Source organism: Phragmites australis, chromosome 1, assembly GCF_958298935.1.
Source record: "Phragmites australis chromosome 1, lpPhrAust1.1, whole genome shotgun sequence".
Lineage (NCBI taxonomy): Eukaryota > Viridiplantae > Streptophyta > Magnoliopsida > Poales > Poaceae > Phragmites > Phragmites australis.
The window spans coordinates 43,714,134-43,741,938 of NC_084921.1; the positions used below are offsets into that span (position 1 = coordinate 43,714,134).

The window sequence follows — 27,805 nt, forward strand, 5'->3', positions numbered from 1 at the left end:
ACTATTACTTGATCCTTTGAACCAAACAAACCTTATCTGGTGTGCTAAACATGGTAGTGTGAATTGCTATCTTTGATTACAGAAAAGCTTATTCAATCCCAAATATTATGGGAACGGAAGAAAAATAAAGTCAACAAAATAATTTAGAAGGTTAACTCCTTAGCAATTACAATCAATGAGGTAAGTCACAGTCTAGTGTTGCTTATATGGGCTCAGCTGGTACTGGCTTGGAATGGACGCCCTGTGATTTGTGCCCTGCACGCGTTCAGCAATTGTCTTTGCTGATTCTGGGCTAACTAGTTGTGTGGCAGGCTTAGTATTTTGTCCATTTTTCCTTGGCCGTCCACGCTTCTTTGTCCACGTGTTGCTCGTGCTGCAATTGTTAGTATCATTTCCTGTGCTTGTAACCATGACATCGTCATCCGAAGAATCCCCTTGGGCCACACTGCAATCTTCTGGATTGTTTGCCATGTACTCTTCCTTCTGAACAATAGACCGGGGGTTAGGATTTGCTAGATGATAAAGATAAATAAATCAATGAAAATAAAATCTAGGCAATAGATCAAACCGTGAGAGGCTCCTTGTAAGATGGTCTTCGACGTAGGTTGCATTCTGAACGCAACAGCCTAGAACATATTTTCTGTCGAAAAATGTTCATTTGTTCCTGAAAATATATTGGAAGACCTATTGTAGTAAAGTTTTCAATATGTTAAATCAGAAAGAATGGGTGTAAAACTTTTTATTGCACGCACCTGTGTGAAATTCTCATTCATTTCACACCCGTTCCAAGCCAACATGTACTTGATTACATATACGCCACAAGAATTGCTGCAATGCATAGGTTATGTATCACTCATTATGGGTAGGATAGGTAACACATATATCTTGATATATCTGTACCTATCATTCTGCTGGGGTATGTTAGTGTACATGTGTTTGTCCCATTCAGCAAGGTTGATGGGCTCAGCAAGTGAGACCAAGCTAGCCTCAACTGCGTACTCCATACATGCTTGTATGGACTCCACCTATTGAATAGTTTTTAATTAAGAAGGCAGAATCAGTACTGTAAAATATTTTGTGGCATTTGCTACTATTAATAGTTAGTGTAGTGACATAGGGTAGTTACCAAAATGTTTTCCTTCTTCTCGTCGCGAAATGCTAGTGTGGAGGCCAAGGAGTTGAGAATCTGAATTTGTTTTCTTCTAAAGTTCAATACTAACAAGCTCCAATGGCATTCCAAAGCATTAAATGGGACAAATACCTATCATTGAAATACAAATTTAGTGGATATAGTTGTTGTGGTTTGTAAAATAATCAAATTAATAGGACGTAATGATGGAATGATATGTACCATATGTCGAGTTGCACATCGCCTGCCAATATCACTGACCCAAGGTTTTTTGTGTTTCGGCTCAACACCCCCAGTCTCCCCTAATAATAATCGACTCTGAAAAGTTGATAGAACTGTTGTGTACTCATTCTCCATGTGATTAATGTAAGCATATGTATTAATGACCTACAAAAAATGCAACCCACACTTGTTAGGTACAATTTCAAATAGTAGTTAGAGATGGGTAATCAGAGGAGCTCACGGCATCTAATAGCCAGCCACCATTGACATTTGGCTGCAAATGTTCGACCGTAAGAACATTGTTACCAATGTCAACCACTATAGCCTTTTTGTAACTACGCCTGATGAAGCTAGATGTCTCAATGTCCTCCGGAGTTAGGGTGTAATCATTGTCGAAAACTTTGAATAGAAGCAACTCAATTATGTGGTTAATATTATATGAACCAATTGACATTTATTAAGAGTACAAACTTCTGAAGTCGCTTACCAAGGTTTTCGGTCGACATATTTTTGTGCTTCTCATGTTCGCCGGTCTTGCATGGAAGTGATTTAGTAGGTGATATTGATGTAGGGAGTATCCCTTCATTGGTCTCCTGCAATTTTCCTAATACATTGGAGATATCACTATCGTCATGCATCGCTGTATCAACCTTTGAGTCTTTAGAACAGAAAATAGGCTTGGTGGATGCCTCTGGTTGATCTGTTCCTTGCTTCTCCAACGACTGTTTTGCCATACTTTTTTTGGTGCTATGCGGTCTTGGTTGATGTATTGAACAGCTGGGCAAAGTGCCATCACCTACATTTGTTGTAGTATGTTCATCGTGTAGAGAGTCATATTCCTAGGACACACATAGTTTGCACATTGAGATAAAAAAAAGGCCAAATTGGAGCATGTAGTGATTGTTGACCAGGATGTTACAATATAATTCTTACCTGGGAATTATGGCCCATGGTGCTGCGTACTGCACATTTAATTTCCTGTACGAAAAACATTTTGCAAATAAGTTAGTAGCACCGTAGATGTCAAATGAAGGTTGTAAGAACACATGTGGATGTCATACAATAGCAGGCAAGTTAGATAACAGCTCTTAAAATAATTGCAATGCTTCTTAAAACACGTGATTTCTACACATTAGGAATTTAAACATTAGAGTGCAAACTTTTGACCTTAGATACTGAACAAGCATGTAACATAGCTAAGGTACATTGGTAATAGCTTGAAGTATCATATTTGTTGAATAGGACCGATTTGTAAGAACACATACCTTCAATTCCCCTTTTATTTCGTTAATTCCATCTTCAACAGTACACAACCTGGCACAAATAGCTCCTTCAATTCTGGACTGTGCCAACTCTTCTTCTAGAGTCAGGATTTTCGAATATAGTTTGAGTTTCACTTGCATAACTGCTCTTTCCATCTCTAGTCGGTTCTTGGTAATAGCTTGAAGTATCATATCCACCTTGTTTTGCATTTAGTAACTCAGTTACGAAAGAAATATATGGAAAATACACTTTCTGAATAGGACTGGTTGAAGAAAAAAACTGCTATTTTGATGTCCTTACTTGATTGCTAGACACAGGCTGGTCTGTAGGCTGTTCTTGATGCCTGCCTTTTTCGTGATCATGGATATCATCATGTCCCTTTTGTCGTGTTTGATTATTGATAGTATTGCCTGGAGTGTTCCGATCTGAAATAGCCATGATAACCTTGCAAAAGAAATATTCAATAAGTGATAGAAAATTAACTATGCAAAGAAATCACGCATGTATTCCGAACCTACCACTCCCCCATCTATTCCGTCCGCATCATATGCATCAGTTCGTAGTTTTGCATTTACATCATCCCATCGCGCCATCAGCGGATGAGGTGCACGAGTGTATGAAACAACATGCTTGCTATAAGCGTGGACATGCTCCCAGTACCAAAACTACATAAAAAGTTAATGCAGTGAGAGATGTGCAGCATATAATTACTGTATGACCAAAATAGTGTGGTGAAGTTCCACTTACTTGGAGCAAAGGTAAGTTGCCCTGAAGATTAACTTTCTCACCTTGTTTGAAAGTTTTGATGCAACCCAGTAAGTGAGTCAAGGTGAAATGCCCCCAGTTAAACTTAGGAATATCTGTGACGTTTTCAACGAAGGCCAAATATTTTGAGTCAACGTGGTCTTTCGTTGTGGGTGCTAAAATAAGCCCAATGGTATACAAAACAAATTGACGTATGAAGTCATCGTCAGGAATTTTAGAGGTAGTTATGCTGTCCTCGAGAACTTCAGAGTAATATGGGTGTCTCCTGCTTTCTTGCTTCTGTATGCGATGAACAGTTCATTGTTGCAATCTGAAATAGTAGCAACATCTATATTCTTCCCCTGTATTGGAAGACCCATTATGTGGTACACATCTGATAGCGTTATAGGAATTTCTTTACCACATAGAAGAAAGCACTGCTTCTGGATGATGTACCTCTTGGCGATCTTCACTAGCATTAAACGTCGAAGATGAATTGGCTTCATGTATAACATCCCTTGAAATCCTGCTCTTTTAATGGCATCCTTGTGGCTATCTGAGAGCCCTTGTACTGTTTTTGCATATCTGCTTGGTGAGCAAACTACCTTCATGTCTCCATGTATGGAAGCAAGGATCTATTGCACAAGTAGATCTTTTTTTTAACAATTACACTATAGATATCAAGAGCAACCATATACAAGCATCAAGATCGTAGCATAGGCCACACTTGTTTTTTACAATGGCCACACTTGTTTTTTTTGGGTTTTTCAGTGAAGGCCTTCATTCTTTTCTTCTTCGGCGCACCTCGAGATTTAACTTGCACCGGATCTAGAACCTTGTCCAAATTAAGAGAGTGAGCTTGGTGTGCTTGCGTCAATACAGGGCCATACCTCATGTGTTTCTTTTCAGGATTACACGCATCATTACTGCCTACTATTTCATTCAAAACACGCTTCATGTGCACATACGATGCATCAGATTGGGACGCTTTAAAAGATGCTGCATGACTCAAATTGCGCAAGTCACGGTATCTCTCCAGGCTTTGGGAATAATCATATATACTGCTTTTTCTGATTGGAGGAAATGCAGACTTTGCGCTCATGGTCCACCTATTGGCCACACAACACTTGGGAATTTTGTCTGCATGCAATATTTTCTCCAAGACATAAAAGATGTGGCCACATGGTATGCCTTCACATTCTAGCATACGACACGAGCAAGAAATGCTCTCTAATGATGAGTCGATGAACTCACAATCAATGTCGAACTTATTGTCTTCTTTCCCCTTTGTAGCAACAATATATGTTGTACCATCACCTCCATCTAGGATTTCACTGATAACAAAATTACTTACACAATCAATCATCTCTTTCACCAAGGCAAAGATTGTAGGTGTAAACACATGTGCAGCGTCTTTCTCAATATTTGCAGCATCCAGTCCTGTGAACGGAACTGATTGTGATGCTATACTATCTAGCTTGGCCTCATTACGACGCAGGTTGGATAAGCAATGCTCATAATGCTGCAGCATATCAAACAGTGTTATTTTACCATCAAGATGCGTATGCAATTTTGAGTTCAGGCTCTCACTGCGTTGGTTGCTTCTCAAGCCCAAGAAGCATCGTCCCACCTGATATGCAGCACACCACAGGTTCCTCATCTGGTACATCTGGTGCAACCATGACTTCTGGTCCGAAATTTGATTCCTTTCTATAAAGTCATCCCATTTTCTCTCAACCTCCTGTACGGTGCAACAATCATATAGAAATTTCCTAAATTCCTTGACAATATCAGAATTGTGCAAATTGCGTACTATATTCTGCTCAATATGCCATGTGCATAGCCTATGGTTAGAATTTGGCAACATGATTTTGATAGCTCTCTGCATTGCAAGGTCGCCGTCAGTGATCACAGAAATTGGATGCTTCTGGGACATGGCAGCCAAAAATGTGTGCAGCAGCCACTGATATGACTCACTTGTTTCATGGGAAATAATGCCACAACCAAATATAATCGTGCTTCGGTGGTGATTTAACCCAACAAACGGCACAAATGGCAAATTGTATCGATTGGTCCTGTATGTGCTGTCAAAAACAACAACATCACCAAATTCTTCATAGTCAAGCCGGGATTGACTATCGGACCAGAACAAGCCCTTTAGATGGCCCTTGTCATCACTCAAGTATCTGAAGAAAAAATCAGCATCTCTCTCTTGCCGCGCCTTCAGGTGAGAGATCACAGTTTCAGCATCGCCTGCAACAATTGTTTTCTGCTTATAATGATAGCAGAAATTATATATGTCCCTTGATATGCATCCAACGTTATCATATCCGCCACACTGCATTTCCAAAATATTCATGATTTGGTGTTTACGGATTCCTGCAATTTCCATCTCGATGATGTCGGCCTTCTGCACATCACTGATGCCTCTATGCGAACGCAGGAGACAAGATACATCTGGTGTGGCCAAAGGATGGTTGTGTTCATCAATGAAATCCTTCACATACCATTGCCATGTTCCCTTGGAGAGTCTAATTACCATTTTGGCTCGACACCCGCAACGACTAATGTTCCGTGGCTTCCTCTTCTTACTTTCTTTCTTCATGTGCTTAGCTTCACGGAAACCTTGCCGACTACAAACAAACTTTCTTAAGCATATTTCCTTGCTGCCTTTGTCCCTTTCCATGTAGCATTTCCTTACACTAAACCCTTTTTTAAGGGCATAGTTGTTGTAGAAGTCAAAACCTTCGTCCGCACTAATAAATGTATTACTGACAATCTGCTCATATTCTAAAAGAGCCTCTGCACTTAAATCACCCATGTTTTTCTGCATAATATCATCTAATTAGTACAATGAAATGCCAATTGCATGATCCATGTAATCACTACATACGGTACTTCACACTTAATTTTATTGTATTTAAGTTTAATACTTGGGACAGATTCAACACTTGCAGGATCATAAATTACTAACGCAATTCAAAAGGCGTAGTATTACTTCACTGAATAATTGAGGTTTCTCTCCCTTAGGCACCCAGACTGCCCATAAATGATAGGCATCAAGATCAACATGTACACTATTTCACAAACAGATACAGATTAACAACAAAAATTAAACACAACACGCAGGGAGATTTAGCTTAGATTCTTGATGCAGAAAGAGTAAGATGCAATTGAGTGACTAAATAAAATTGCGACCTTTCTTGACGATCTTTGGTGCAGGCTCCACGGTCTCGACGGGGTCAGGAGCAGCGCAAACCGATGCCTCGCAGCCGGGTCGCGCACCTCCTTGAGCGCCTCCGGCACCGTCACCAGCCTCCTCGTAGTGGTGAAGAGCGTGACGCCTCTCGCGATTGCGGCGTTGGCGTCCACCACAGCCACGACCACGCCGCCGGAGGTTGCGCAGCCCGCCACGAGCCGGCGCAGTGCCTGCGCCGCCGAGTCCTCCGCAGAGCCGATAGGCCTCCCCTGCTGCACACCACGCACGTCTCGCCGCCCGCTAGGCAGGAAACGGTTGCCGTGTCGGCTTCACAAGGAGGATGATCGTGGAAGGGAGGTGACGGAGGAGACAATCGCCAACAGGAGCACTCGAGTGAGAAGGACGAGATCTGAGATGCGATTGAGACTTGTTACGGTGCTTGGGGGAGCACTCGAGCGAGAAGGACGAGATCTGAGATGAGATTTGTTACAGGTTTCTGAGATGAAGAAGAGTGCGGGCAGAAGAGAGAGGTCAGATCGATGCAACGAGATATTATTTACTGAAACAGTCAATTCCTAAACTGTCCTTATTTACACCAAATGATGTTCCTAAAGTGCCCTTATCAAGATCAACCGTTAAAATATTTTAGAGGGGAAGGAACTTGAGGTTCCCCCCAAGCACCGTAAAAAGTCTCTATTATTATATATCCGTTGGGGGAGGAGATGTCTCTCCAACGGCACTTATTCACCATGTATATTTTACTCATCAATCAATGAAATGAATACGCCGAATTCACTCTATTCTCTGATAGTCTGATTCTATTGTCTCGATTTCTCTACTGTCTAATTGTTCTAAATACTGGCATAACAGTTCTCCCCGTAATCAATCAGTCGGTCGTGCGTGCTTGCTGGACCTTTGCATACGGTGTCTGCTCTGCTTATGATGCTTGTGCATGCAGAGAGACTTTTGCCTGTTTGCGCCACGCTCACCGTGTAGGATCGATCACCAACGAGCAACCAACCCACGACGCACTCCGATACCGATCGAACGGCTTGTACTCTTGTACACCACAAGACTGGTTGGTGCATGATCCGTGTGGTGTGGCACGCGTGTGGAGATCCGGATCGCATCCTCCCCGACCGCGCTGGCATCTCGACAAAGTGCCGTGGGCCCCACCTTCCGATCCCCAGACCACGGTACTAGCCCCCCTCCCGAGTCTCTGGCGAGGACCGGGCGAGACTGCGAGGTCACATCGGTCGACTTGCTCGCTCTCTCCCCGGGCCCAGAGACGTGCAGGCCGCGGCCGGCGAAGCAATGGCAAGTCGCAGGGGTTTCTTCCCGCCGTCGTCTCTCACTTGCTCCTCTCCGCGCGGAACAGCGTTGTCGCGGTCAGTTGACTCCCCTTTTCCGCCTTCGTTTCCCAGGATTTCAAGGGGTTCTGGGAGTCCAGATTCGGGGGCAAGAAGGAGCCCGAGCAGAACGGGCACGCCAACGCAGGGGCCAACGGGAGCGTCCAGAAGAGGGCCTCCGATTTGGCGGTCTACGAGCAGTTCGAGCAGCAGGTGTGTGGACGCTACTGTCCCCCCTCCCCCCGCGTGTGATCCTCCTTGGTGATCAAATGCATGCAGGTGTTGTTGGCTGGCTCCGGTCCACTGATCCCCGATATGTTCTTGTTTCAGGCCAGGCAGACCGAGGCGCGAGCAGCCGCGATTCGCGATGGGAATGCTGATGTCATGTGAGCGTTCTGACCTATCTCAGTTTATTCTTTAGGTGCTGCAGGCTTTCAAGCAATGCTTGATTGATCCTTCATGCAGCATGGGCAGGGTTACTTATCAGATCTTGTGCTGTGGGTTTCGGCATCAGCTTTGGTGGGAAAGAAAGGGGTTGGACTTAGTGAAAATTTCGATTTTTCTCGGGATGTTTTTGGTTGGGACAGAGCCAGAGCGATCTGTGATGTAGTAGACCACCTAATGTAGATAGCGGGTGCAATGCGGGCTCAATGCAATTTTGGCTGGTTTGATGAATGCATAATGCAGTTCTTTTTACGAAGTAGGTTAGTACTTAGTAGCACCGCACGGCAAACGCATTTCAAATGGGGACCAAAGATTGTGGTCCTTTGCCTCTTTGCATTACTGCTTGGTGATACCATTCTGGATACCGTATGAATTGACTTGTAAAATATGCACTTATTCAGTGGCATAGTGTGGATTTTCAAGAACCTTTTCAATTTAATTGGGAGTGATGAAATTCATTCTGAGGGAAATGTTTTAATGGGATAATTTCCAGCAGGACTTTGTGCTGAATATATTAGCCAAGGACCAATTTATGCTGCCCGAGTCCTATTGAGCATACGGTTTATTTCTTCAAAAGGATAGAATAACGATAATCTTGAAAGATGCTTAATTAACTGAACATACGAATATGGAAGTGCTAAGTTGCTTCTCTCTGAAGTTTCATTCCATTGATCATGTGAAATTTAATTATTCTTTATACCTGAAATGATGCTTTCTCATGGACAACTTTGAGTTATTTCAGAACGTTTTTATCTTCTTGAACATTACAACTTTGGTGGTGACTTTTGCAGCCAGAAGCCCCTCCTACCTCCATTTGAGTCGGCAGAAATGCGTAATCTAGCCGAGACATTGTTGCGGTAATCTAAACTTCACACTTCTTTAAGAATCAGGGAAATAATTTTCTAACTGCTGAACATTTATTTCCCTCCATTAACCTTTCAGGGATATTATTCGTGGGAGTCCAGATGTGAAATGGGAAAGCATCAAAGGACTAGAAAATGCAAAACGCCTTCTAAAGGAGGCAGTTGTCATGCCCATAAAGTACCCGAAGTAAGTTAGCTATTTCCTGCCAAAAATGTTTCCCGAGTTAATGTAACCTCTGGACATGATGTGTAATGTAACTTTTACAACTGTACCTGAATTCTGCTCTTTGCTACTGGGAAGAAGGAAGTAATGAAGTTAAATATACTATTCCTGCCTTCTTTTGTCCTGTATGATTGTCTTCTCTTTTTGAAATAGGTGTCAATTTTTGCATGCATTTTTTTAATAACATTGATGCCTGATATCGTAGAATGTGGATAGCAATACTATGCAAGGGATATGAATGACCAATCTTTCAATTCTTCACTAATCTTACTTGCACTGTTTGTGCTATTTTCAGATACTTCACTGGTCTCCTGTCACCGTGGAAAGGCATCTTACTTTTTGGTCCCCCAGGGACAGGAAAGGTCCGTACATGCCTACCTGTTTGATATGCCAATCCTGGAAATTAATCTGATTCATATACCAAGTTAACCTTATCTTTTCCTCTCCGATATTTTCTTTTCTTTTCCATTTTGCTATGCTCAGAGGCAATGACACATCATTATGATACTAAATAGAACTAGTGATGTATCTATGGTGCAAAATTTCACTACTTTGTTGAGCATTTGGTTGTGTAATCATGCACTCATGCTATAGTTGTAAACTTGTAATTAAATTCTTATGTATTTCTCGTATTTTCTGATAGTTCTTTTGCTACAAAAGCAAGCTTCTCAATTTGAAGACATTTCTATTTTTAGACAATGCTGGCAAAAGCGGTTGCTACTGAGTGCAAAACCACATTCTTCAACATTTCAGCATCATCAATAGTCAGCAAATGGCGTGGTATGTTTTCTTGATGCCACCCCAAGCCCAATCTTTTTTTTTTCTTTCTTCTCATTATGTTTTGTTCTTTTGACCGACTTAGTTCTACAAGTTCAAATCATGGAAGTTTGTGTGGTTGTGGTGCAATTATTGAATTTCATGTAGTTGATAACTTGATCATTCAATTTTATCTGTTAGGTTTAGTACATAATTAAAAATGCTCATCTGCTTTGTTTTGTAAATTAATGCAAATGTTTTTGTGCAAATGCAGGAGATTCAGAGAAGCTCGTCAAAGTTCTGTTTGAGCTTGCTAGGCATCATGCACCATCCACAATATTTCTTGATGAGATTGATGCTATTATTAGCCAACGTGGCGAAGCTCGTAGCGAGCACGAAGCTAGTCGGCGCTTGAAGACAGAACTACTTATTCAGGTTTCTGCTTGCTTGGAAATCTCAAATAAATATAGCTACCCTAGTTTTGCTATACCTGATTTCTTATTTCATGACCTTCTATCTTGCAATTGTGCCAACAAACAGTTCTCCAAATTTATAAGTAGCATATATGTTTATGCTAATGTGTATTGCAGATGGATGGCTTGACAAAGACAAACGACTTGGTATTTGTACTCGCAGCAACAAATCTACCGTGGGAATTGGATGCAGCTATGCTCCGCCGGCTTGAGAAGCGAGTATGTCAAGTAATGCATTTACATTATCAAGTAAAACTGTTGACACATGGACTAATTGCACTTCTGTTTGTTTGTCTTTATTCATCAGATTCTTGTACCACTTCCTGAAGCTGAAGCTAGACATGCGATGTTTGAAGAACTTTTGCCAACAATTACCCCAAAGCTAGAGGTCCCATACGACATTCTAGTTGAAAAGACTGAAGGTTACTCTGGTTCAGATATTCGTCTTGTGTGCAAAGAAGCTGCCATGCAACCACTAAGACGTCTCATGTCAGTTCTTGAAGCCAGCAATGAGTTGGTGCCAGAGGAAGGTTAGTTTTGGTTCTTTTGTCATTTTTACTGAAATTCCTTTTTGTTATTTTTACTGAGATTCCTTTCTATTTTTCACGGCAATTTATGTTACATTAATTTAAAACCAAAACATAGTTTCTTGAGTTCCACCTATTTATTACTATCTACGGATGCAATAGACATATCTCATATTAAGTTTTTCCTGGATGTGCAGAACTGCCCGAGGTTGGTCCTCTCAAACCTGAAGATATTGAACTTGCATTAAGGAACACAAGGCCATCAGCGCACCTCCATGCACATCGCTATGAAAAGTTTAACCAGGACTATGGAAGCCAGATTCTTTGTTCAGAGCAAGCATGATCTTATTATCAGGTAAGGCTTGCACGAAACCTGCCCAACCCAAATGTGTGTTCAATGAAAACAGCGATTCTTTTTCCTTTTTGAAAGTGCAAGGGTTTTAACATTTTCTTTTGCTACCTCCTTTAGGTTGATGCTCCATTCAATCATGTGAACGAACTGATGCCCCTGGTGATATGTTCCCCTTGTGTCAAAATGGCCTTCCTTGCAGCGTTAATGAGGCCCCTGGCAGGTTGCTGTGACTCTTTTTAGCCAGGCTGAGATTATTACTAAGCCTTGATCGATCTTACAGAAAAAATGATTCATTGGTTAAGTTGTACGTCGAAATATTTTTTCGTTAACCTGAAGAAAAGTACATTGTGATCACATTGAATGGAATGCGAGACAGAGAACTGGTCTAAGTTTCTTCAATCAGATTCTTATTGATGATGCACATATCCCGCTCCTTAGTTTTGCTAGGCAAGCTTTAAGATGTCCTTGCTTGATGCAAGAGGCGGACAGGCGGCGAAGGCTGTTCAATGTGGTGTCTTGCTGCTGCGCAGTCACAATTACAGCCGCGGCTCGACCAGGACTCGGCAGCCGTCTCCTGCGCCATTTTTCGCCGTTTCCGCCTTCTGTTTTAGCCTCTACAGCCTACGCTGTTGGTCTCGGCGGGAAACAGTAGAGATTTAAATGATAATTCTATCCTTTTTGTAGAAGAAATTTTGCAACAGACAGGCGATAATTATGCACACACATGAGCTTTATCGTAATTTTAGATAGTTTTTTCTTCGTTAAAAAAGAGATATTCCTTCTGTTTTAACCTCTATGGCCTACGTTGTTGGCCACGGAAACCGTAGAGATTTAAATGATAATTTCATCCTTTTCATAGAAGAAATTTTGCAACAGATAGGCGATAATTATGCACACACATGAGCTTTCTCGCAATTTCAGATAGTTTTTTCTTCGTTAAAAAAGAGATATTCCTTCTGTTTTAGCCTCTACGGCCTACGCTTTTGGCCTCGGCCACGGGAAACAGTAGAGATTTAAATGATAATTTCATCCTCTCCATAGAAGAAATTTTGCAATAGACAGGCGATAATTATGCACATACATGAGCTTTCTCGCAATTTTAGATAGTTTTTTCTTCGTTAAAAAAGAGATATTCCTTTTGTTTTAGCCTCTACGGCCTACGCTGTTGGCTTCGGCCACAGGAAACAGTAGAGATTTAAATGATAATTTCATCCTCTTCATAGAAGAAATTCTGTAACAGATAGACGATAATTATGCACACACATGAGCTTTCTCGCAATTTTAGATAGTTTTTTCTTCGTTAAAAAAGAGATATTCCTTCTGTTTTAACCTCTACGGCCTACGTTGTTGGCCTCGGTCACGGGAAACAGTAGAGATTTAAATGATAATTTCATCCTCTCCATAGAAGAAATTTTGCAACAAACAAGCGATAATTATGCACACACATGAGCTTTCTCGCAATTTCAAATAGTTTTTTCTTCGTTAAAAAAGAGATATTTAAATACGCCTGCCTTGTCCAACTTTCAGTAACGAGACAACCCAGCAGTAGCACCTATATAAGAGTACAAGACTGTTTGGGTGGAACAAAGCGTGGATATAAACGCTGTCACAAGTCACAACCATGTATGGGATAGCTCATCATACAGGCGAGTTCATCAACCAAGGTTACCATCTCAATTCTCAAGGCAATCCATCCATTGAATCAGTAGTCTTCCCAGATCCAGCCTCAGTCCATGCTTGGGCTATGTTGCGCTTCATATCTTCGTGTCCTTCCTCATACATGCTCTGTAGTCTGTAAATGCAAATTCATAGAACGAGTCGTCACAAAACTTCTTGATTAAGTCATGAGAGTTGACAGACATTAACCTTCACTAAGTTCGTAATTCCTGAGGCTGGATACTTACCTCCTTGTACATGCCTGGCTTTAACTGTCAGGGAAAAAAAATAATCCGTCCAGTATATGATTGATAGGTACTTACACAAAATCAATGTCCGAAAACCAACCGCAGCATTCTAAGAGGTGCCATAGCACACAAACTTTGTCTCTGTTCTAGGATTTGCACAGATAACTGTTTTAACGAGTTAAAACAAATCGACAGAAAAAAAATAACAAAACGCTAAGTCAATTTTGTGACTAGTAACACAAGTGCCAGGCAGCAAAACAGAGTTGAAACTACCATAAGTAGCGGACCAAAAAAGAAGAGAAGAACCGGAACAACTATCAACTAAGGAACATGGCACCCTCTACCAGCGATCCAACAATAGACGCTAAACAGAACTAAACAAGTAGTTCGAAGCACCCAAATGCGTCATGGTTCAAACAAACACACATATAATTTGTGAACGAAATAGAAGGATTAAAATAGCAAGTTCCTTATCATAAATCAATGTAATGAACTCTAGATAACTGCTAAGAAACGGACAACTCATTGTAGTTACATTAAGATCGAGAAATACGTCTAGAGATATATAAATAGTGGTCTCAACAAATTTTTTGTGAAATTGATGAACTTCTGCTATTCAAACACCTAACGCACCTCTACAAGAGAATCACAACAGAACATAACACAAATACGCAGCAAAAAACTACACCTAACTAGACATTCCGAAAACTCCGGAGAAAAATCAAAAACCAAACTAGAAGATGTAACAAAAAGTAGGCCTCGTGGTTAGAATCAAACACTAGGTTTTACAGTAAATCAATCCAGAACTCATCCCCACACAAGAATTGAATTTTGATAAAAGATCACTTAAGGAACAAGAGATGAACAGCAGATGAAGAAGATCTTCAAGATGATGGTCTAAAGGCAAGTGAATTCAAGATACTATCAAGTATATATGTGTGTGTGAATTTTATGTCTTTAGCATAAAGAAGAACAACCTCTCAATGTGTTAAATTTCAACTAAAAATAAAAATAAAAATCGACACCGAAGAGGAAAAACGTACACATAAGGCAAGGGAAACAAGAGATAGAAACTAGAACGAGAGGAATTTAAGCATATAAAACAAAATGAACTCCATTACTCAAATAGATCAGCCCTATTTTAAACAAATTATAAAGATTTTTCTCTCAAAACTCACACTTATTACATATGCTAAGCATTCATCCTCCTTTCCTCTAAAACTCTAGCAAATACTCTCATATGGGTAGCACAAGGGGCTCAAATAACTGGTTCATTCTCTCTCATAGCCATATCCTCTATTTATAGACCTAGAAAACTTGATCTCCAAATTTTCTAACTTTTTTTCAAAATATTCATATCTTATAGTACACTTCTACCTACTATCGAGTGTATTTTAGTCCATTTTTTCTTCATTCATCGAACGACTACAACACCTTTATGACTTAGCTTCACCTCGACGTAAGCTTCGCAATGATACCATGTACACCTCCAGTCCTCTCACGGTTTTGAGACCAAACTACAAAACTCAAGCACGCTTCTCAAAACGTGACTAGCCGCCACTTGCTTCTGCCTGAAACAAGCACTCCGATGATGAAATATGTCTTCCATCTTGCGATCTTTACCGCTGGCAAGTCTCTTCCGCTCCGAATCTCTTGAGCCAACTTGTCACCTGCACAGTCATCCTATTCGCTTGACTTTGTTAACATGGTATCTTCATCATCTGTTTCATGCTTTGTTTGACCTTCATGTGTATAACTAGGATCACTCTTCGCCCAGTCCTACTTGATCGTCCAACACCAAATGTCCGTTTAGCCCCGATCACCCGCCATCGACCGCAAAGTTGCATCCGTCACCTACACACCTTGAAACAAGCAAATATATTTCTCCACACTCCAAAACATCTTCAGGTTAGCGCAAAATCAAAACCTTCAACTCATAACGTATTCCGGTGTGTTCTGCTCCTAAACACCAGACCATCCGGTAAGTATAACACTATCTGTTCTAGGAAATTTTTACTCTCTATAAGAAAAGGTCCGGTAAAAGCTTCTGGTGATCTCATGTTTATCACCCGATAATCCAATGTATGTCAATTCATCGAACCACCCTTCTGCAACCTCTCTGTAATAAAAGATTTGATACATTCTCCAGTGTTCACAGTCTCAACATCAGACTATACGACGTACATAATCAAATTTGACACCAAAAATCTCATCCATGTAGAAAATACCCTAACGCTCTCAAAGTCCATCATCGTATCATCTAATGTTTGTTTTTATTTCTGTTTTAGCACTAAAAATACTCCGATGCTCACTTCACCGAAACAGTGGACTATTCGGTGTGGTAAAAAACAACACATCAGATATTCCGGTAAGTTATAGTTTCCTGGACTCTAAAACAGTCTACTTCAATTTAAATTTATAAATCTCTCACACATAAGCTCATACCAATTAAAATCATTTAAGTTTAACGTTGTCAATGACAAATCATATGGACGCATCACATGCAAACCAAAACAAATTGTTTTTTAACTTGTTTATCACATTGTCTTGCTTATTTGCTCCACTGGAGTTTCTCAGCTATTGCACAATTGCCCTTCTTGATCAAAGCATCCGTAGGCGAACATAGCGGAGAAGTGATCGTTCACAGAATGTTTATAGAACTTGTGCACTACTATCCGTGATTGACTACTGACGCAAGGAGACTCGACGAATTGGTCAAAAACATGCAAACAAACCAACCGACGGTACAAAAAGGATGTCTGGCCATAAACAACATACCCTGATCTTCTCGTTGTCCTCATCACGAGAACCGAATGGGCTCGGCGGTGAGCACGAGGAGGGGATGGGGAAGAGGGAAAAGACACGGTCCAAACCTTGGCGTCAACGTTGCGGATCTCGTTGGCTAGGAGGGACTGAACGCGGGGGCGCTCGGCGAGGCCTTCCAGCCGCCGCAGGTCGTCCGCTGACATCACCGGAGCTCTCTCTCCCTCTCGCGCGTCTTCTCGCTCTTGCCTTTCGGTGGGCAGGACCGCAGGTGGTGGTGGAGTTCTGTACTTCTGTTCCTGGGTCAAATCCTCGTACTACTGAAATATGAGAGCACTAACAATTCGAGCTTGCCAGGTTTCCGGCATCCGACTTGCCTGTCATCAAAGTAAGAAGGCACGGACTGGATGAAAGGTGCGATAGGATGAAGATAGTATCATATTTATATAGTAAAGAGAAGTATCATGCTGTGTTTGTACCGTCAGGAACAATATGATAAAAGATAAATAGTCAGTAGGTGACGTGATATGAAGCAACACTGGATACACCAATTGATAGCAAATGTGGAATGAGATGTTTCACGCTGCCTGTAAATTGTACGAATCTTTAATACCGATAACACTAAAATGATTTGTTGAATGGATAAAACTATAAACTGAATCTGTCATAGGGTCATTAATTATTACTAATAGAACTGATTAACCAGTAGTAGTATGTACTTATTAGTTTGTGATTTTCTCTTATATTTTAAAGGACTGTGATGAATATTATAGGATATTTAAAGGAAAAAATAGAACAAACACATGTATGAAACATAAACTAATCCAAATTGCCATAGTGTTAGGCTAAATTACACTATTCTAAAATTGTTGCTTGTCAAAATCGAAGTCATAATTACCGTCTACTAATATTTGCATATGTCCTAGATTTCTTATGCGTGTTTTCATACAAGGAAAGAAATTAGTATTAACGCAAATTACATCAAGATTCGCAATTATCTGTAACAACTAACAAATATCGCCTTTAGCTTTCACGAATTGCGAGGTAGCCTTTAGCTTTCACGAGTTGCGAGGTAGTAAAAAAATGGCGCCTTTTGAAAGAGATGAGGTGCATCCAGTGTAAATTGTTTGGCCGTATCTCACATAGTAAATTGATAAACGACTCAATTTATTAAGTCAATTTACTATCTGCATGCCTCTCACGCGGCTTGTAAATTGATAGGACACACATTCAATTTACACATTCAATTGATGAGATGTTTCAGAACAACAGCATGTTAGGAAGAACACTACAAATTATGAACAGACTGAAATGTTAGGAAGAACACTACAAATTATGAACAGACTGAAATTAATGTGAGGTGAAACAACGCTGCCTTGTCAAACGCTATATCATCAACTCGTGAAAGATAAAAAATTGTTGAGGCTGCGAAATCGGCTGCACCGCACACATCACATCAGACGGCTCAAAAAATAAAGCAGACGTGGCCTGAGGTGAAGACGTGGCCTGAGGTGAAGCAACGCTGCCTTGTCAAACGCTATATCATTAACTCGTGAAAGATAAAAAATTATTGAGACTACAAAATCGACTACACCGCACATATCACATCAAACGACTTGAAAAATAAAGCAGACATGACCACACCCAGTGACCGTGTAACATTCGCGGCAACGCCCATGCGCCCCCGTCTTTGTGTGTTTTTTGCTTCTATTCATACACCCAGAACAAGCGGTTTTACTGGGTTGCTACCATCTACTACAGAACCGTCGTCCGTTCACAAAAACACAGCACGGCAGACCCGGGCTGTCGTCTCATCGGGGCTAAATTGCAAACCTGCACCTGATGATGCCGTCAAGGGGAGCAATAGAAATTCAAATGGTAACTTCATCCTGTCCGTAGAAACTTTTCAGCAAACAGACAGGCCAAAATTATACACAAACATGAGATTTCCAGGAACTTTGGATAGTCTTTTCTTCGTTCAAAAGAAGGTACTTAAATACGCCTGCCGCGTCCAACTTTCAGTAACGAGACAATCCAGCAGTAGCACCTAGAAGACAGTGTTTGGGTCGAACACATCATGGAGATAGACGTTGTCACAACCATGTACGGGGTACTTCAGCAGACAGGTGCGTCCAACCAAGGCTAACCAGCTCAAGGCAATCCCTTCATTGGATCAGCAGTCTTCCCAGACCTTGCATCAGACCATGCTTTAGCTATTGTGCGCTTCATATCTTCGTCGCCCTCATCATACATGTTCTGCAGATGATAATCCATGTAACGAGTCGTACTCGATCACATAACTTCAACTTGATTAAGTGATGACAATGGAAAAATATTAACCTTCATTAAGTCCATAATTCCCGACATTGGATCCTTCTCCTTGTCCATGCTTGGCTTGAACTGTCAGCAAAAATGAAGTTAGTCCATCTAGAACAGCCCGTACTTGCACAAAAATCAATGTTTGAAACCAACCTAGCAGCGTTTAAAGAGGTTCTATAGCACACTAACTTTGTGTCTTTGCCCATGTTCTAGGATTAACAAACATACTGTTTTCATTTGTTCCACAAATTGATGGAAAACGATGAACAGAAGTCAGAGTCAATGTGACTAGTAACACAAGTGTCGTTTTCGAAACCGCAGAAATAGCCTAGTAAAGGATTCAGGCAACAAAAGAGAGCAGAAACTACCAGAAGTAATAGACAAAAAACAAGAGAAGAAAAAAGTGAACTAGCAACTAAGGAACATGGCACCCTCTACCACAGTGACTCGACAATAAGCGCTACAGAGAACTAAACAACTCTTAGCACCAGATGTCTCATAGTTCAAATAAATAGACATGATTTGCAAACGAAACAAAAGGATTAAAGTACAAAGTTCCTTATGATATGCAATGAGCTCTTGATAAATTCTCCACTGACAAAACATGAGATCAATCAATCACTAAGGGTTTTTCTAAGTGCTGCAATAAAGACAAGTGTTCAATTCAGGAGTAAACTAAACCAATCGAATAGCTTATGTTGTCTATTCATGTAATGCCCAATTGCCCATCAGCGCGATTCTACCTACTAAATTTTTAATCACAAGTATCAGATAGATTATCACTATTTGGACCTTGAGTTTCATGGAAAGAGATATTAAAACGATGCAACATATTGGGCATCACAAAGAAAATTAAATTAGCACAGCACTGTTACCTTGTCTTCCTTGAAGTGCAGGTCCAACCAGTTGCCTTTAGAAACTTTGCAAAGGGTAATAACAATCTTTGTAGGTTTCACCACAACCTTACATTTTTCAGGAACTATTTCCTTATTCAGCTTTGGTACAGCACAACGGTAATTTTTTCCTTTAACATCATGAAACTTTATATCCACTGACATTGGCTTAAAAGTAGCCTCCACCTTCTCTTGCTCGACACTCTCAAGGAACACATAAATCTGGAGATTGGTACAGCACAAAAACATTAACAAAACGTCTACATGACATCTTTGAATGTAGATAGCCTTGGGACTTAAATAGCGAACACTGAACAGACATTATTATACAAGAATTGCACTTTATAAATTGATCTCAAGAAATCACAGAAACTATTTGAACATAAACGTAAGTGCATCATGATGCATCAAGCAGCATTATTAGGCTATAGTCTCACAAGCATGATTTCAGTAGTTTTTCACTCTTAGTTGCACATCGCTATCTACTACAGAAGACACATGCATATTAACAATTCAACAAATCATTTCTCCTTACAATATTTTCAACTGCAACACAAGACGAATAATAAACATTTTCATATCTAATCTGTGTAACTGCGAAAAGGCGGGCAATTTATTGTAGTAACATTTCTCCACTAGAGGTTTTCATCTAAAGCACAATCCCTCTTCTTGATCCTAAATGAACGCATCCCTAGCCAAACATAGTGGAGCGGAGCGGAGATCATTCACAGAACTGTACAACACTTCTGCCATAATATCGTTGATTGACTAATGCGCAAGGAGACTATACGAATTGGTCAAAAATGCAATGCTGCTTTACACAAACCAACTGACGGTACAAACAGGATGTCTAGTCATAAACAACATACCCTGATCTTCTCGTCGTCCTGATCCCAGCTGAACGACCCCAACGTGACATAGCTCAAGCCAGCAGGTGCAGCCGCCGCGGGCGCGGAAACCGCGACCTGTGGCGCCGGGGCCGGCGCCAGAGCAGCCGCCTTCGCTAACTGCCAACGCACAGCACACAGAACACCAGCACAATCAGCCATCGCAACTTGAGAATCGAAAGAAGAAGGGAATCCTACCCGTCGCCGAATGGGATCGGCGGTGAGCACGAGAAGAAGGGGGTGGGGACGAGGGAAAGGACACGGTCCAAACCTTGGCGTCGACGTTGCGGATCTCGCTGGCCAGGAGGGACTGGACGTATGGGCGCTTGGCGAGTCCCTGCAGACGCCGCAGCTCCTCCAGCTCCAGCCGCAGCTCGTCCGCCGCCATCTCCGAGCTCTCTCGCGTCTTCTCGGTCACGCCTTTGGGTGGGTAGGGCAGGGGGTGGAGGTGCGGGGTTCTGTTGCTGCGGGCTTATAAAGGGTTTGTGCGGGTTTTGGCACCAGTGGAAGGAGGGCGAAGGTTCTAGAGGGCTGGAGACCGAACCGACGATTTCGTCAATAGGGATGGGCCGGAGCCGGAAAATGCGTCGAGTTTTGGGCCTCCGCTGAATCTCCGGTCGGAATTCACAGTATGGGCCTACGCTTCCAAGATGAGTATTGCGTTTTCTCGGCTTCGTATATGGGCCAGATATTACGGGCCTAATAATGCTACACGAACTTGGGTGCAACTCCACGTTCGCACTATCGATGGTGTATCACTCTCACCTAATATTCATTTATTTATTAATTTTTTCATATATTTTATAATTTTTTTATCTATTATTTCAACACGAACCTTGATATAAATAAACAAGACATCTACCTACCCTAGCGGAATTTTTCCTGTTCGCCTTGTTTCGCGGAACTGATTGTACCTTCTTCGAGAGAGAGAAAAAAACGATCAGCTCCTCTTACTACTGGAATCTGAAATGTTTCAAGTATGAATATCCCTGTGGACTGTAACATTCGCTGCCACGTTCGTGCGCCTTTTGAGCTTCCGTGCCTTGCGTCTGTTCATGCGTGCCGTAGAGTACAAACAGTTTTACTCAGTTGCTACTTGCTAGGGTTAGTACCGTGCCCACCTAAATGCTGTCAAAACAGAAAATAGCTTGAGCGATCATTTCTGAACGAGATGAAGATGCCTTCCGATCCGATCCGATCCCACGCTCACGCGCGTCCCATGGTCGAATGTGGCAACCAAACCATGCATGATCTGTAGTTCCTGTTCGTGGCAGCGGCAGCTTGTGTCGTGGCTCCTACGCCAGCCAAGACGCACAGCGCTATTCATTCACAAACTGAAAATGTACAGCCACGACCATGAAAACTGCCACAGGTGTTACAGTGCGTGGCGCACTACCCCAGGCCCCGGAATCTACGTACGTCTGCTTGTGCCAGGAGCCACCCAGCACGCTGGCGTCGCGTCGCATCTAGTGGTGTTTCCCGATCACACTTGAGAGTTGAGACACGGCTAGCTTCCGGAAATCTGTGTTCTAGTTCGAGATGTAAAACTAGTGTGATACTACATCGATATAAACAGTGGATGCATGGTTCGTGTTCGAAACCCAGATCGAATATGGTGATCATACGACAAGCACGTAGGGGGGAAGCAGAAACGATTGCTAGTTCTTCAAAGCTCATCGTTGTACGGCCACCACCAACACTTGGGTGAACAGGAGCTCGATCGCTAAGGTCAGTCTGGGCACATTACATGTGCGAAGTGGACGCACATTTTCATCGAGGGACAAAGACACATGCCGCGCTAGCGTCGATAAAAGCGCGCAACCACTCGGACGACCCGGCCAGCAACCAGCATATCGGCAATAAAAGCGATCATGCAACTGATCCGAGCCGAATCCACTCGGTGCTGGTGCACGCATGTCGACACCGGTCTCGACGGCGCCTCGTCGATCCTTGGCCATTGGATCAACCGTCAATGCATCTATGGCATGACATGAGGCCGCTGGTCAAGATGGCAGCACGCGGTGCACGACCCCGGCTGGTCTGAGCTTGGAAGGCCATGCACGCGACAGCCTGCGCCGGAGCAGGCTGCCCTCATCAATGGCAACAGCGCGGGCGGGTCGAGTCCAGGGTCCAGGCACGTCGAGCTCATGGGACGAGAAGATAGGAGAGGACCAGAGCGAGGAGGTCTGTGGAGGGGCGACGTACGTTCGTGGGGGCAGGGCTGCAAGCCTGCAACAGAGCGCCAAAAGCTAGCGACATGCCACTCTGCCATCCACCGCATGCAACGGGCAAAGCAGGACGCTGGCCGTGCTCCCCCCCTTTTGCATTGCAGAATTGCACCTCTGCTCCGCTCTGTTTCGCTTTTGCTTTTCCCCCTGTCCTGTGATGTGTGAGGCCACAGTGGATGCATGCTCCAAGCTTCCACAGTTCTGAACAAGGCAGCTGACAAAAAGGCTTTAGGCGTGGAGGGACGGGGAAAGCCAGGGCAACGCATGCGATTGCTAGTGGTACCTGTTACTAGCAGCTAGGCGTGCGATCTTCTTTGGATTTGGTCGATGATTAGCTAATGTTTGTTGATACAGTGAGTCCTAATCTAGCCTTTTCTGTTACAAACTTTTCTTTTTCCCTCAACAACCTACTCGATCATTCGTGCCCCCACATGTCTTTTCCAGATCTCGTGTGCCCTTCATTGCTTCTGCAGTCCCGCACTGGGAAAATACACGGGTGAAAAGGGGTGTTTTTGATCGCTTTTGTTTGTAACTCCACGTTTTTAGCCGGACTTTTTGCAGTCAAGAGATCAGGTGGTCCAGCCGACGACGTTGCTCGAGTCTTGACTCTTGCTACCGAGTTTTTTTCAAAACGAATGCACAAGGCATCGGTATCACCTAGCAAGAGTGCTCCTACTGTTGTTAAAATCTCTGGCTGCGTCCCCGAAAAATCCTCTCGTCAGAAGCAATCATACCATTAGCAACAACCATTCAGTTAGCCAGCGCTATGATCACCTCAGGTCCTGATTGTTTCAGATTCTGAATTTTGAATTGTACTCCACGATCGAATTATGTAAATAAATGGACGGATTCTGGAAGTAGATTACAGCAATTCAAACTTGGATTGTGGCGCAATCCATATTTGAATTGTAGCACAATCCACAATACACCTCAGAGTAGCTTCTACAATCTATAATTTAAATTCTCACAATCCGCAAGGGAAATAAGCAGACACTCAGTTTGATTCCATCCAAATTTTCCGAGTCTACCGAATTTCGCGAACATTTCCTTCTCAGTGCTCAAATCAGCCCAGTTCAATATGGGCCACTTTCTGTACCATCCGGCCCAACGTGACGGCATGGTTGCACAACGGGGTTCGGCTCGATGCCAGCGATTTCTGTGCAGTGATCAGGTCAGCTACATTGGCAGCCACCCAGGAGCCGCATCACCCTGTCCATCCGAATCTTCGTCACCTCCCCGTCTCGTTCCCGCCATCTCACGGCAGCTTCGTCACCTGCCTCAGCCCCCTCACGATCACGATGAGGTCCATGGTTAGCCGACGGGCTCGCTAAAGGCGGCAACCGGCGGCAGGGAGCCAGCCAGGGAGGCGGGCTTTGGGGCTGTGGCTTGGCGGGAGTGGCTGGACGGGAGTGGCTGGAGTCAGAAATGGGCGCGGACTCCTACCTTTATTGGTCCCTTTTGAAGTAGGGTCACCCTTTGAAGTAACACACCACGTACTATTTAGCTAGGCTTCTTGAAGACAAATTATCCTGTGGCCCAACGGACATCAGTACCACCTAAAGTGCTCATGGCGTGCTACCCAAATCGCAGGCTACATCCCCAAAAAATCCTCATCAGAAGCAACCATATTATCATGAACCACCATGCAATCAGCGCATTACGTTGATAAATCTTAGTTGATTCAATCGATATTTTCTAAAGACTACAAAACAATCTTATGTGTTGCAATGCTTGTCGTTGATATCTTGGATTTGGTTCGATCGAGACAATAGGAATTTTCTGAAGCTGCACCGTCCATTCCTCAATTTCATCAGAAAATCTCGAGAGATCACCAACAGCACAACAATACAGGAGAGGAAAACACCAAACCACTTGGTTGCTCCTTACAGTGAGTAGCAGGCAGCAATGCAGCATCAGGCGTTACATAGTACAATCTCACGAGCATCATCTCATCATCATACAAACATAAGTAGAATCCGAACCAAATCGTGGTAAAATGATGGTGCTAGCTAGTGCATAGAGTTCAAGCTGGCGGGCTGAGCAAGCTCACCATTGTGAATTGTGATCCATGCTGACTTCACTTGTTCCCCTTCTTCTTCCACAGGTCGCCGAGCATCCGGATGCCGGCGCCCTTCCGCTTGCCACCGAACCCCTCGTCGTCGCCGTCGTCAGGCATCGTGGCCGGGGAGCCCCACCCGTTGCCATTGCCGGTCAACCCATGGAGGCCGGTGAGGTGGTTATCCCCACCGAGCACCGCGGCTGCCGCCTCGGCGGCCTTGCGCCATTGCTCGGTCTGCACGCGCAGACGCCGCATCTCGCCTTCCAGCGCCTCCCGCGCGGCCTCCGACGCCCTCAGCTGCTCGCCCATCCGGGCCTCCCGCGCCGCGCCCTCCTTCAGATCATGTTCGACCAGGGACGCCTTCGCCGCGGCATTCTCCTCGACCTTCTTTGCCTCCTCCGCAGCCTCTCCGGCATTCTTCTTGAGCTCGGTATTTTCCGCCGTAAGTGCGGCGATTTCCATGTCTTTCTCCGTCAGCTTGGCCTTCAGCTCTGTGACCTCCGGAGTTTCCTTCTCGGCGCTGTCAGTTTCCACAGCGGCATTGCACTCATCCTCGATCATCTTCTTGGTCTCCTCCTCCTCCACCTCCTTCTCGGCCAGCACCGCCTTCACGCCACAGCTCACCGCCTCGCATTCCTCAGCGGCGATGTCGACCGCGCTCTGGTTCTCCTTGTCCCCCGACTCGGCCCGGACGACCTCAAACACGTCGGTCGCCGGCGAGTTTATGCTACTCTCCTCGTCTGCCGCTGGTTCGGGCACCTCCACGTCATCGGCCGTCTTCTCACTTTCGACCCGCGCCGCAGGAGAAGAGAGAGGAGAGGCGGCGGCGGCGGCGGGGCTCCCCTTGGTGCCGACGCGCTTCTTGGCCTCCTCGAGCGCGACCTGCGCGTCCTTCTTGGCGGCCTCGGCGGAGGCGAGCTGCTCCCTCAGTTTCTTGAGCTCGTCTTGCACCTTCCCCAGCTTCGCCTCCAGCTCCGCCACCTTGGTCCCCGCGCGCCTCTTCTGCTGACCCCATCCCCACCACCGGCGAAACCGTAAGTCACACCCTCAACAACTCGTTCCACACACGACGGGAAGAAAAAATACGAAGAGGAAACTTGCCTCGGGCAGAGGGCTACGCGGCGAGTGTCGGCCCCCAAGCTTGGGGCTGCTCCGGTCGACGACGGGGCGGTGGTGCGCGCCATTGGCCTCGGAGCTGGCTGTCGTTTTCAGGTGCAGCGGCGCGCGCGGCGACGCCCGCTGCGGCGGGTCGGACCCCCTGAAACGGTACCCAACCACCAACCGCGTAAGAAACCCACAGCATCATCCACAAACCTCGAGTCGATCTCGGCATCACGCACCTGGATCTCGGCATGGTCCTCCGCGGGCTCGTTGCAGCGGCGCTCGAGCTTGAACCTCCCCCTCCCGGCGTGCGCAGGCAGGCGGCGCGTCGTCCTAGGATCAGAGCAAGAGCGAGAGAGGCGGGAGCTAGCGGCGCACACAAGAAGGAAGAGCCTTTCTCGTGGAACCGGACGGAATTGTTTGCGTATTAAATGGGGGAGAGGTTGCGACCGCGAGGCCACGGGCACTGGCTCCCATGAGGCGAGGCGACCGGACCGGTGCGCGGTTCAAATTCGAAAATCATTGGAGCAGCGGAACCAACCGGGCACCCATCCGAACGTTACTCTTGGCAGTCTTGCTCGCGGCAAGCCTCTTCGTGGCATTTGATTTTTTACCACTTTATTGTTCAATAGAGTAGTAAATTTATCGTTAGATTTATTGTAGATTTAGAAAAACTTATTTATCATACTTAGAAAAAAAATTATACTCCAGTAGAGTAGAAAAAGTTAAATATTCTGGCGTAGTCTGGATTGTGTACGCAGCCCGCTGGGGCGTAAATGCGGGTGGCGCGGCGCGTGGCAGGTGCGCGCGCGCTCGCGGGGTTGGGACGGAACGGCACCGCACCTGCGCTGCGCTGCGCACGGCTGGTTCACCTTCGAGTTTGGGCTGGGTTTTGGGTAGTACCGAGTTGGTGGGGCACCCACATGGCTCGGGTGGCAAAGCACCTAGCGGCCTGCCTGTCCCCGGAGCCTGATCGGTGTGAGCTCGGAAAAGTCCTCTGCTTGTAGTATAGTACGTGACTGACAGAGATGCTTTGCGCCACTGTTCGGCTGCTCGAGAAGCGGTGTGCATGCAGCTGGTAAGCGACGGAGCTGTACTCCGGACCATACTGGGCTGGATTGAGTAGAGTATAGCGGTTGTGCCGGTGCTGGTGGTACAAAGGAATTATTGTGTGAACAACGGACCATACTCTGAACTAAATAGTATACCTCCGGACATAAATATTTATCGTCTTTAATTTTTTACTATCGTCTACGCATAATTTTGACTATTATTTTTTTATTAGAATATAGTTATAATATTATAAAATATAATATTATGAAAATATTTTTCAAAATAAATCTACATGGGTGATTTTATATTTTCAAATTAAATATTTTAAAACTAATAACGGTCAGAGTTTTAAAATTTTAACTAGATTTTAATTGAGCAATAAATATTTATGATTGAATAGAGTAGTAGCAGGATAAACTGCTCGCTTGATGCAGGAGTAGGACTGTAGGAGTACTTCTGAAGCAATCAAGCCGCAAACGATGGGCTTGATTTTCACCGTTCTTTAGGGTCGCACTGGCTTTGCTTAGTCATCTTTTTGGCCAAGCAGTGTCCAAGAAGACCCGGTGTTCTGAAGGAGTGAAGAAGGCTACCTACCGATGCTGAACTCCTTGCTCGTTTCGACATCTCATTCTTTTTTTTTTTTTTGGTCAGAAACTAGTAAGTGGTCCATGTCAATAACGTGCCTAGCATTGCTACACTATTTTGTTTTGATAATCTTTGATTAAAAACTAGTTTTTTTAGTTTTTTTATGAAGTTAGTGTCATTTAGTTATAAAACACATAAAATTAGAAGAAGAGATGAAAATTATGTTAGTGAAAAAGAAATTATTTATGCTCCAAACTTGTACCAAATCGTATATATGTATTGGTTCGATTCGCATACGTTTTGAACAACTGTCATAATTGTGCGTTAGCTGTAGGTATCTCAACAAAAAATCAGAATATATTTATCTTACCTTTGTGTTTTGCCTTGTCTATGTCTGCCTGATAAGATGATCTTAAATTACACGACACTTCTTAATCTATTATCTTAGTAAAAAAGTTGAAACTTTTTA

At 43.7% G+C, this 27,805-nt stretch overlaps 5 protein-coding genes and 1 long non-coding RNA gene across 7 annotated transcripts; 1 reads left to right on the forward strand and 5 right to left on the reverse strand.

The window, feature by feature from the left end:
• Nucleotides 1-2,189, reverse strand: LOC133889687 (uncharacterized). Its single transcript, XM_062330148.1, has 8 exons — nucleotides 1,839-2,189; nucleotides 1,593-1,750; nucleotides 1,352-1,516; nucleotides 1,127-1,261; nucleotides 901-1,025; nucleotides 753-828; nucleotides 569-664; nucleotides 1-483 (listed from the first exon to the last, which is right to left on the reverse strand). The coding sequence occupies exons 1-8, from the start codon at nucleotides 2,083-2,085 to the stop codon at nucleotides 193-195; spliced, it is 1,293 nt and encodes a 430-aa protein (XP_062186132.1). The 5' UTR covers nucleotides 2,086-2,189; the 3' UTR covers nucleotides 1-192.
• A 729-nt stretch (nucleotides 2,190-2,918) lies between these two features.
• On the reverse strand, nucleotides 2,919-3,989 carry LOC133889697 (uncharacterized). Its single transcript, XR_009903925.1, has 3 exons — nucleotides 3,362-3,989; nucleotides 3,133-3,279; nucleotides 2,919-3,058 (listed from the first exon to the last, which is right to left on the reverse strand). It is a non-coding gene; the product is annotated as an uncharacterized LOC133889697 (long non-coding RNA).
• A 72-nt stretch (nucleotides 3,990-4,061) lies between these two features.
• On the reverse strand, nucleotides 4,062-7,235 carry LOC133885170 (protein FAR1-RELATED SEQUENCE 5-like). The gene is made up of 2 exons (XM_062324839.1): nucleotides 6,557-7,235; nucleotides 4,062-6,185 (listed from the first exon to the last, which is right to left on the reverse strand). Exon 2 carries the CDS (start codon nucleotides 6,177-6,179, stop codon nucleotides 4,062-4,064), a length of 2,118 nt encoding a protein of 705 aa, XP_062180823.1. The 5' UTR covers nucleotides 6,180-6,185; nucleotides 6,557-7,235.
• Nucleotides 7,236-7,711: 476 nt separating this feature from the next.
• On the forward strand, nucleotides 7,712-11,965 carry LOC133921102 (uncharacterized). The gene is made up of 12 exons (XM_062365846.1): nucleotides 7,712-7,874; nucleotides 7,982-8,119; nucleotides 8,237-8,292; nucleotides 9,142-9,207; nucleotides 9,293-9,400; nucleotides 9,732-9,798; nucleotides 10,132-10,216; nucleotides 10,467-10,627; nucleotides 10,783-10,884; nucleotides 10,973-11,195; nucleotides 11,390-11,547; nucleotides 11,662-11,965. The coding sequence occupies exons 1-11, from the start codon at nucleotides 7,872-7,874 to the stop codon at nucleotides 11,533-11,535; spliced, it is 1,155 nt and encodes a 384-aa protein (XP_062221830.1). The 5' UTR covers nucleotides 7,712-7,871; the 3' UTR covers nucleotides 11,536-11,547; nucleotides 11,662-11,965.
• Nucleotides 11,966-18,077: 6,112 nt separating this feature from the next.
• LOC133921110 (uncharacterized) lies at nucleotides 18,078-20,769 on the reverse strand. Its single transcript, XM_062365859.1, has 5 exons — nucleotides 20,582-20,769; nucleotides 20,293-20,430; nucleotides 19,406-19,645; nucleotides 18,552-18,611; nucleotides 18,078-18,467 (listed from the first exon to the last, which is right to left on the reverse strand). The coding sequence occupies exons 1-5, from the start codon at nucleotides 20,696-20,698 to the stop codon at nucleotides 18,363-18,365; spliced, it is 660 nt and encodes a 219-aa protein (XP_062221843.1). The 5' UTR covers nucleotides 20,699-20,769; the 3' UTR covers nucleotides 18,078-18,362.
• Nucleotides 20,770-24,391: 3,622 nt separating this feature from the next.
• Nucleotides 24,392-26,181, reverse strand: LOC133921117 (interactor of constitutive active ROPs 1-like). Of its 2 annotated transcripts, none has more exons than XM_062365881.1 (3): nucleotides 25,938-26,181; nucleotides 25,699-25,855; nucleotides 24,392-25,599 (listed from the first exon to the last, which is right to left on the reverse strand). In XM_062365881.1, the coding sequence occupies exons 1-3, from the start codon at nucleotides 25,949-25,951 to the stop codon at nucleotides 24,616-24,618; spliced, it is 1,155 nt and encodes a 384-aa protein (XP_062221865.1). In that variant the 5' UTR covers nucleotides 25,952-26,181; the 3' UTR covers nucleotides 24,392-24,615. The 2 variants fall into 2 exon arrangements, with proteins under 2 accessions (XP_062221865.1, XP_062221856.1); XM_062365872.1 differs by having other exon boundaries at nucleotides 24,392-25,602.
• Between the last annotated feature and the right edge of the window lie 1,624 nt (nucleotides 26,182-27,805).

What these genes read in the sequence shown, in the direction of transcription:
- LOC133889687 (XM_062330148.1), bottom strand. Translation starts at nt 2,085, where the DNA reads ATGGCAAAACAGTCGTTGGAGAAGCAAGGAACAGATCAACCAGAGGCA. An exon ending in TATGTCGACCGAAAACCTTG is followed by an intron (nt 1,751 to 1,838) that starts GTAAGCGACTTC and finishes TTCTATTCAAAG; the next exon opens with TTTTCGACAATGATTACACC. An exon ending in TGAATGAGAATTTCACACAG is followed by an intron (nt 665 to 752) that starts GTGCGTGCAATA and finishes ATATATTTTCAG; the next exon opens with GAACAAATGAACATTTTTCG.
- LOC133921110 (XM_062365859.1), bottom strand. Translation starts at nt 20,698, where the DNA reads ATGGCGGCGGACGAGCTGCGGCTGGAGCTGGAGGAGCTGCGGCGTCTG. An exon ending in AGGACGACGAGAAGATCAGG is followed by an intron (nt 19,646 to 20,292) that starts GTATGTTGTTTA and finishes ACCAATCTCCAG; the next exon opens with ATTTATGTGTTCCTTGAGAG. An exon ending in TGCACTTCAAGGAAGACAAG is followed by an intron (nt 18,612 to 19,405) that starts GTAACAGTGCTG and finishes TTTTGCTGACAG; the next exon opens with TTCAAGCCAAGCATGGACAA.
- LOC133921102 (XM_062365846.1), top strand. An exon ending in GATGGGAATGCTGATGTCAT is followed by an intron (nt 8,293 to 9,141) that starts GTGAGCGTTCTG and finishes TGACTTTTGCAG; the next exon opens with CCAGAAGCCCCTCCTACCTC. An exon ending in ATGCCCATAAAGTACCCGAA is followed by an intron (nt 9,401 to 9,731) that starts GTAAGTTAGCTA and finishes TGCTATTTTCAG; the next exon opens with ATACTTCACTGGTCTCCTGT.
- LOC133885170 (XM_062324839.1), bottom strand. Translation starts at nt 6,179, where the DNA reads ATGGGTGATTTAAGTGCAGAGGCTCTTTTAGAATATGAGCAGATTGTC.
- LOC133921117 (XM_062365872.1), bottom strand. An exon ending in CGCGTAGCCCTCTGCCCGAG is followed by an intron (nt 25,603 to 25,698) that starts GCAAGTTTCCTC and finishes GGATGGGGTCAG; the next exon opens with CAGAAGAGGCGCGCGGGGAC.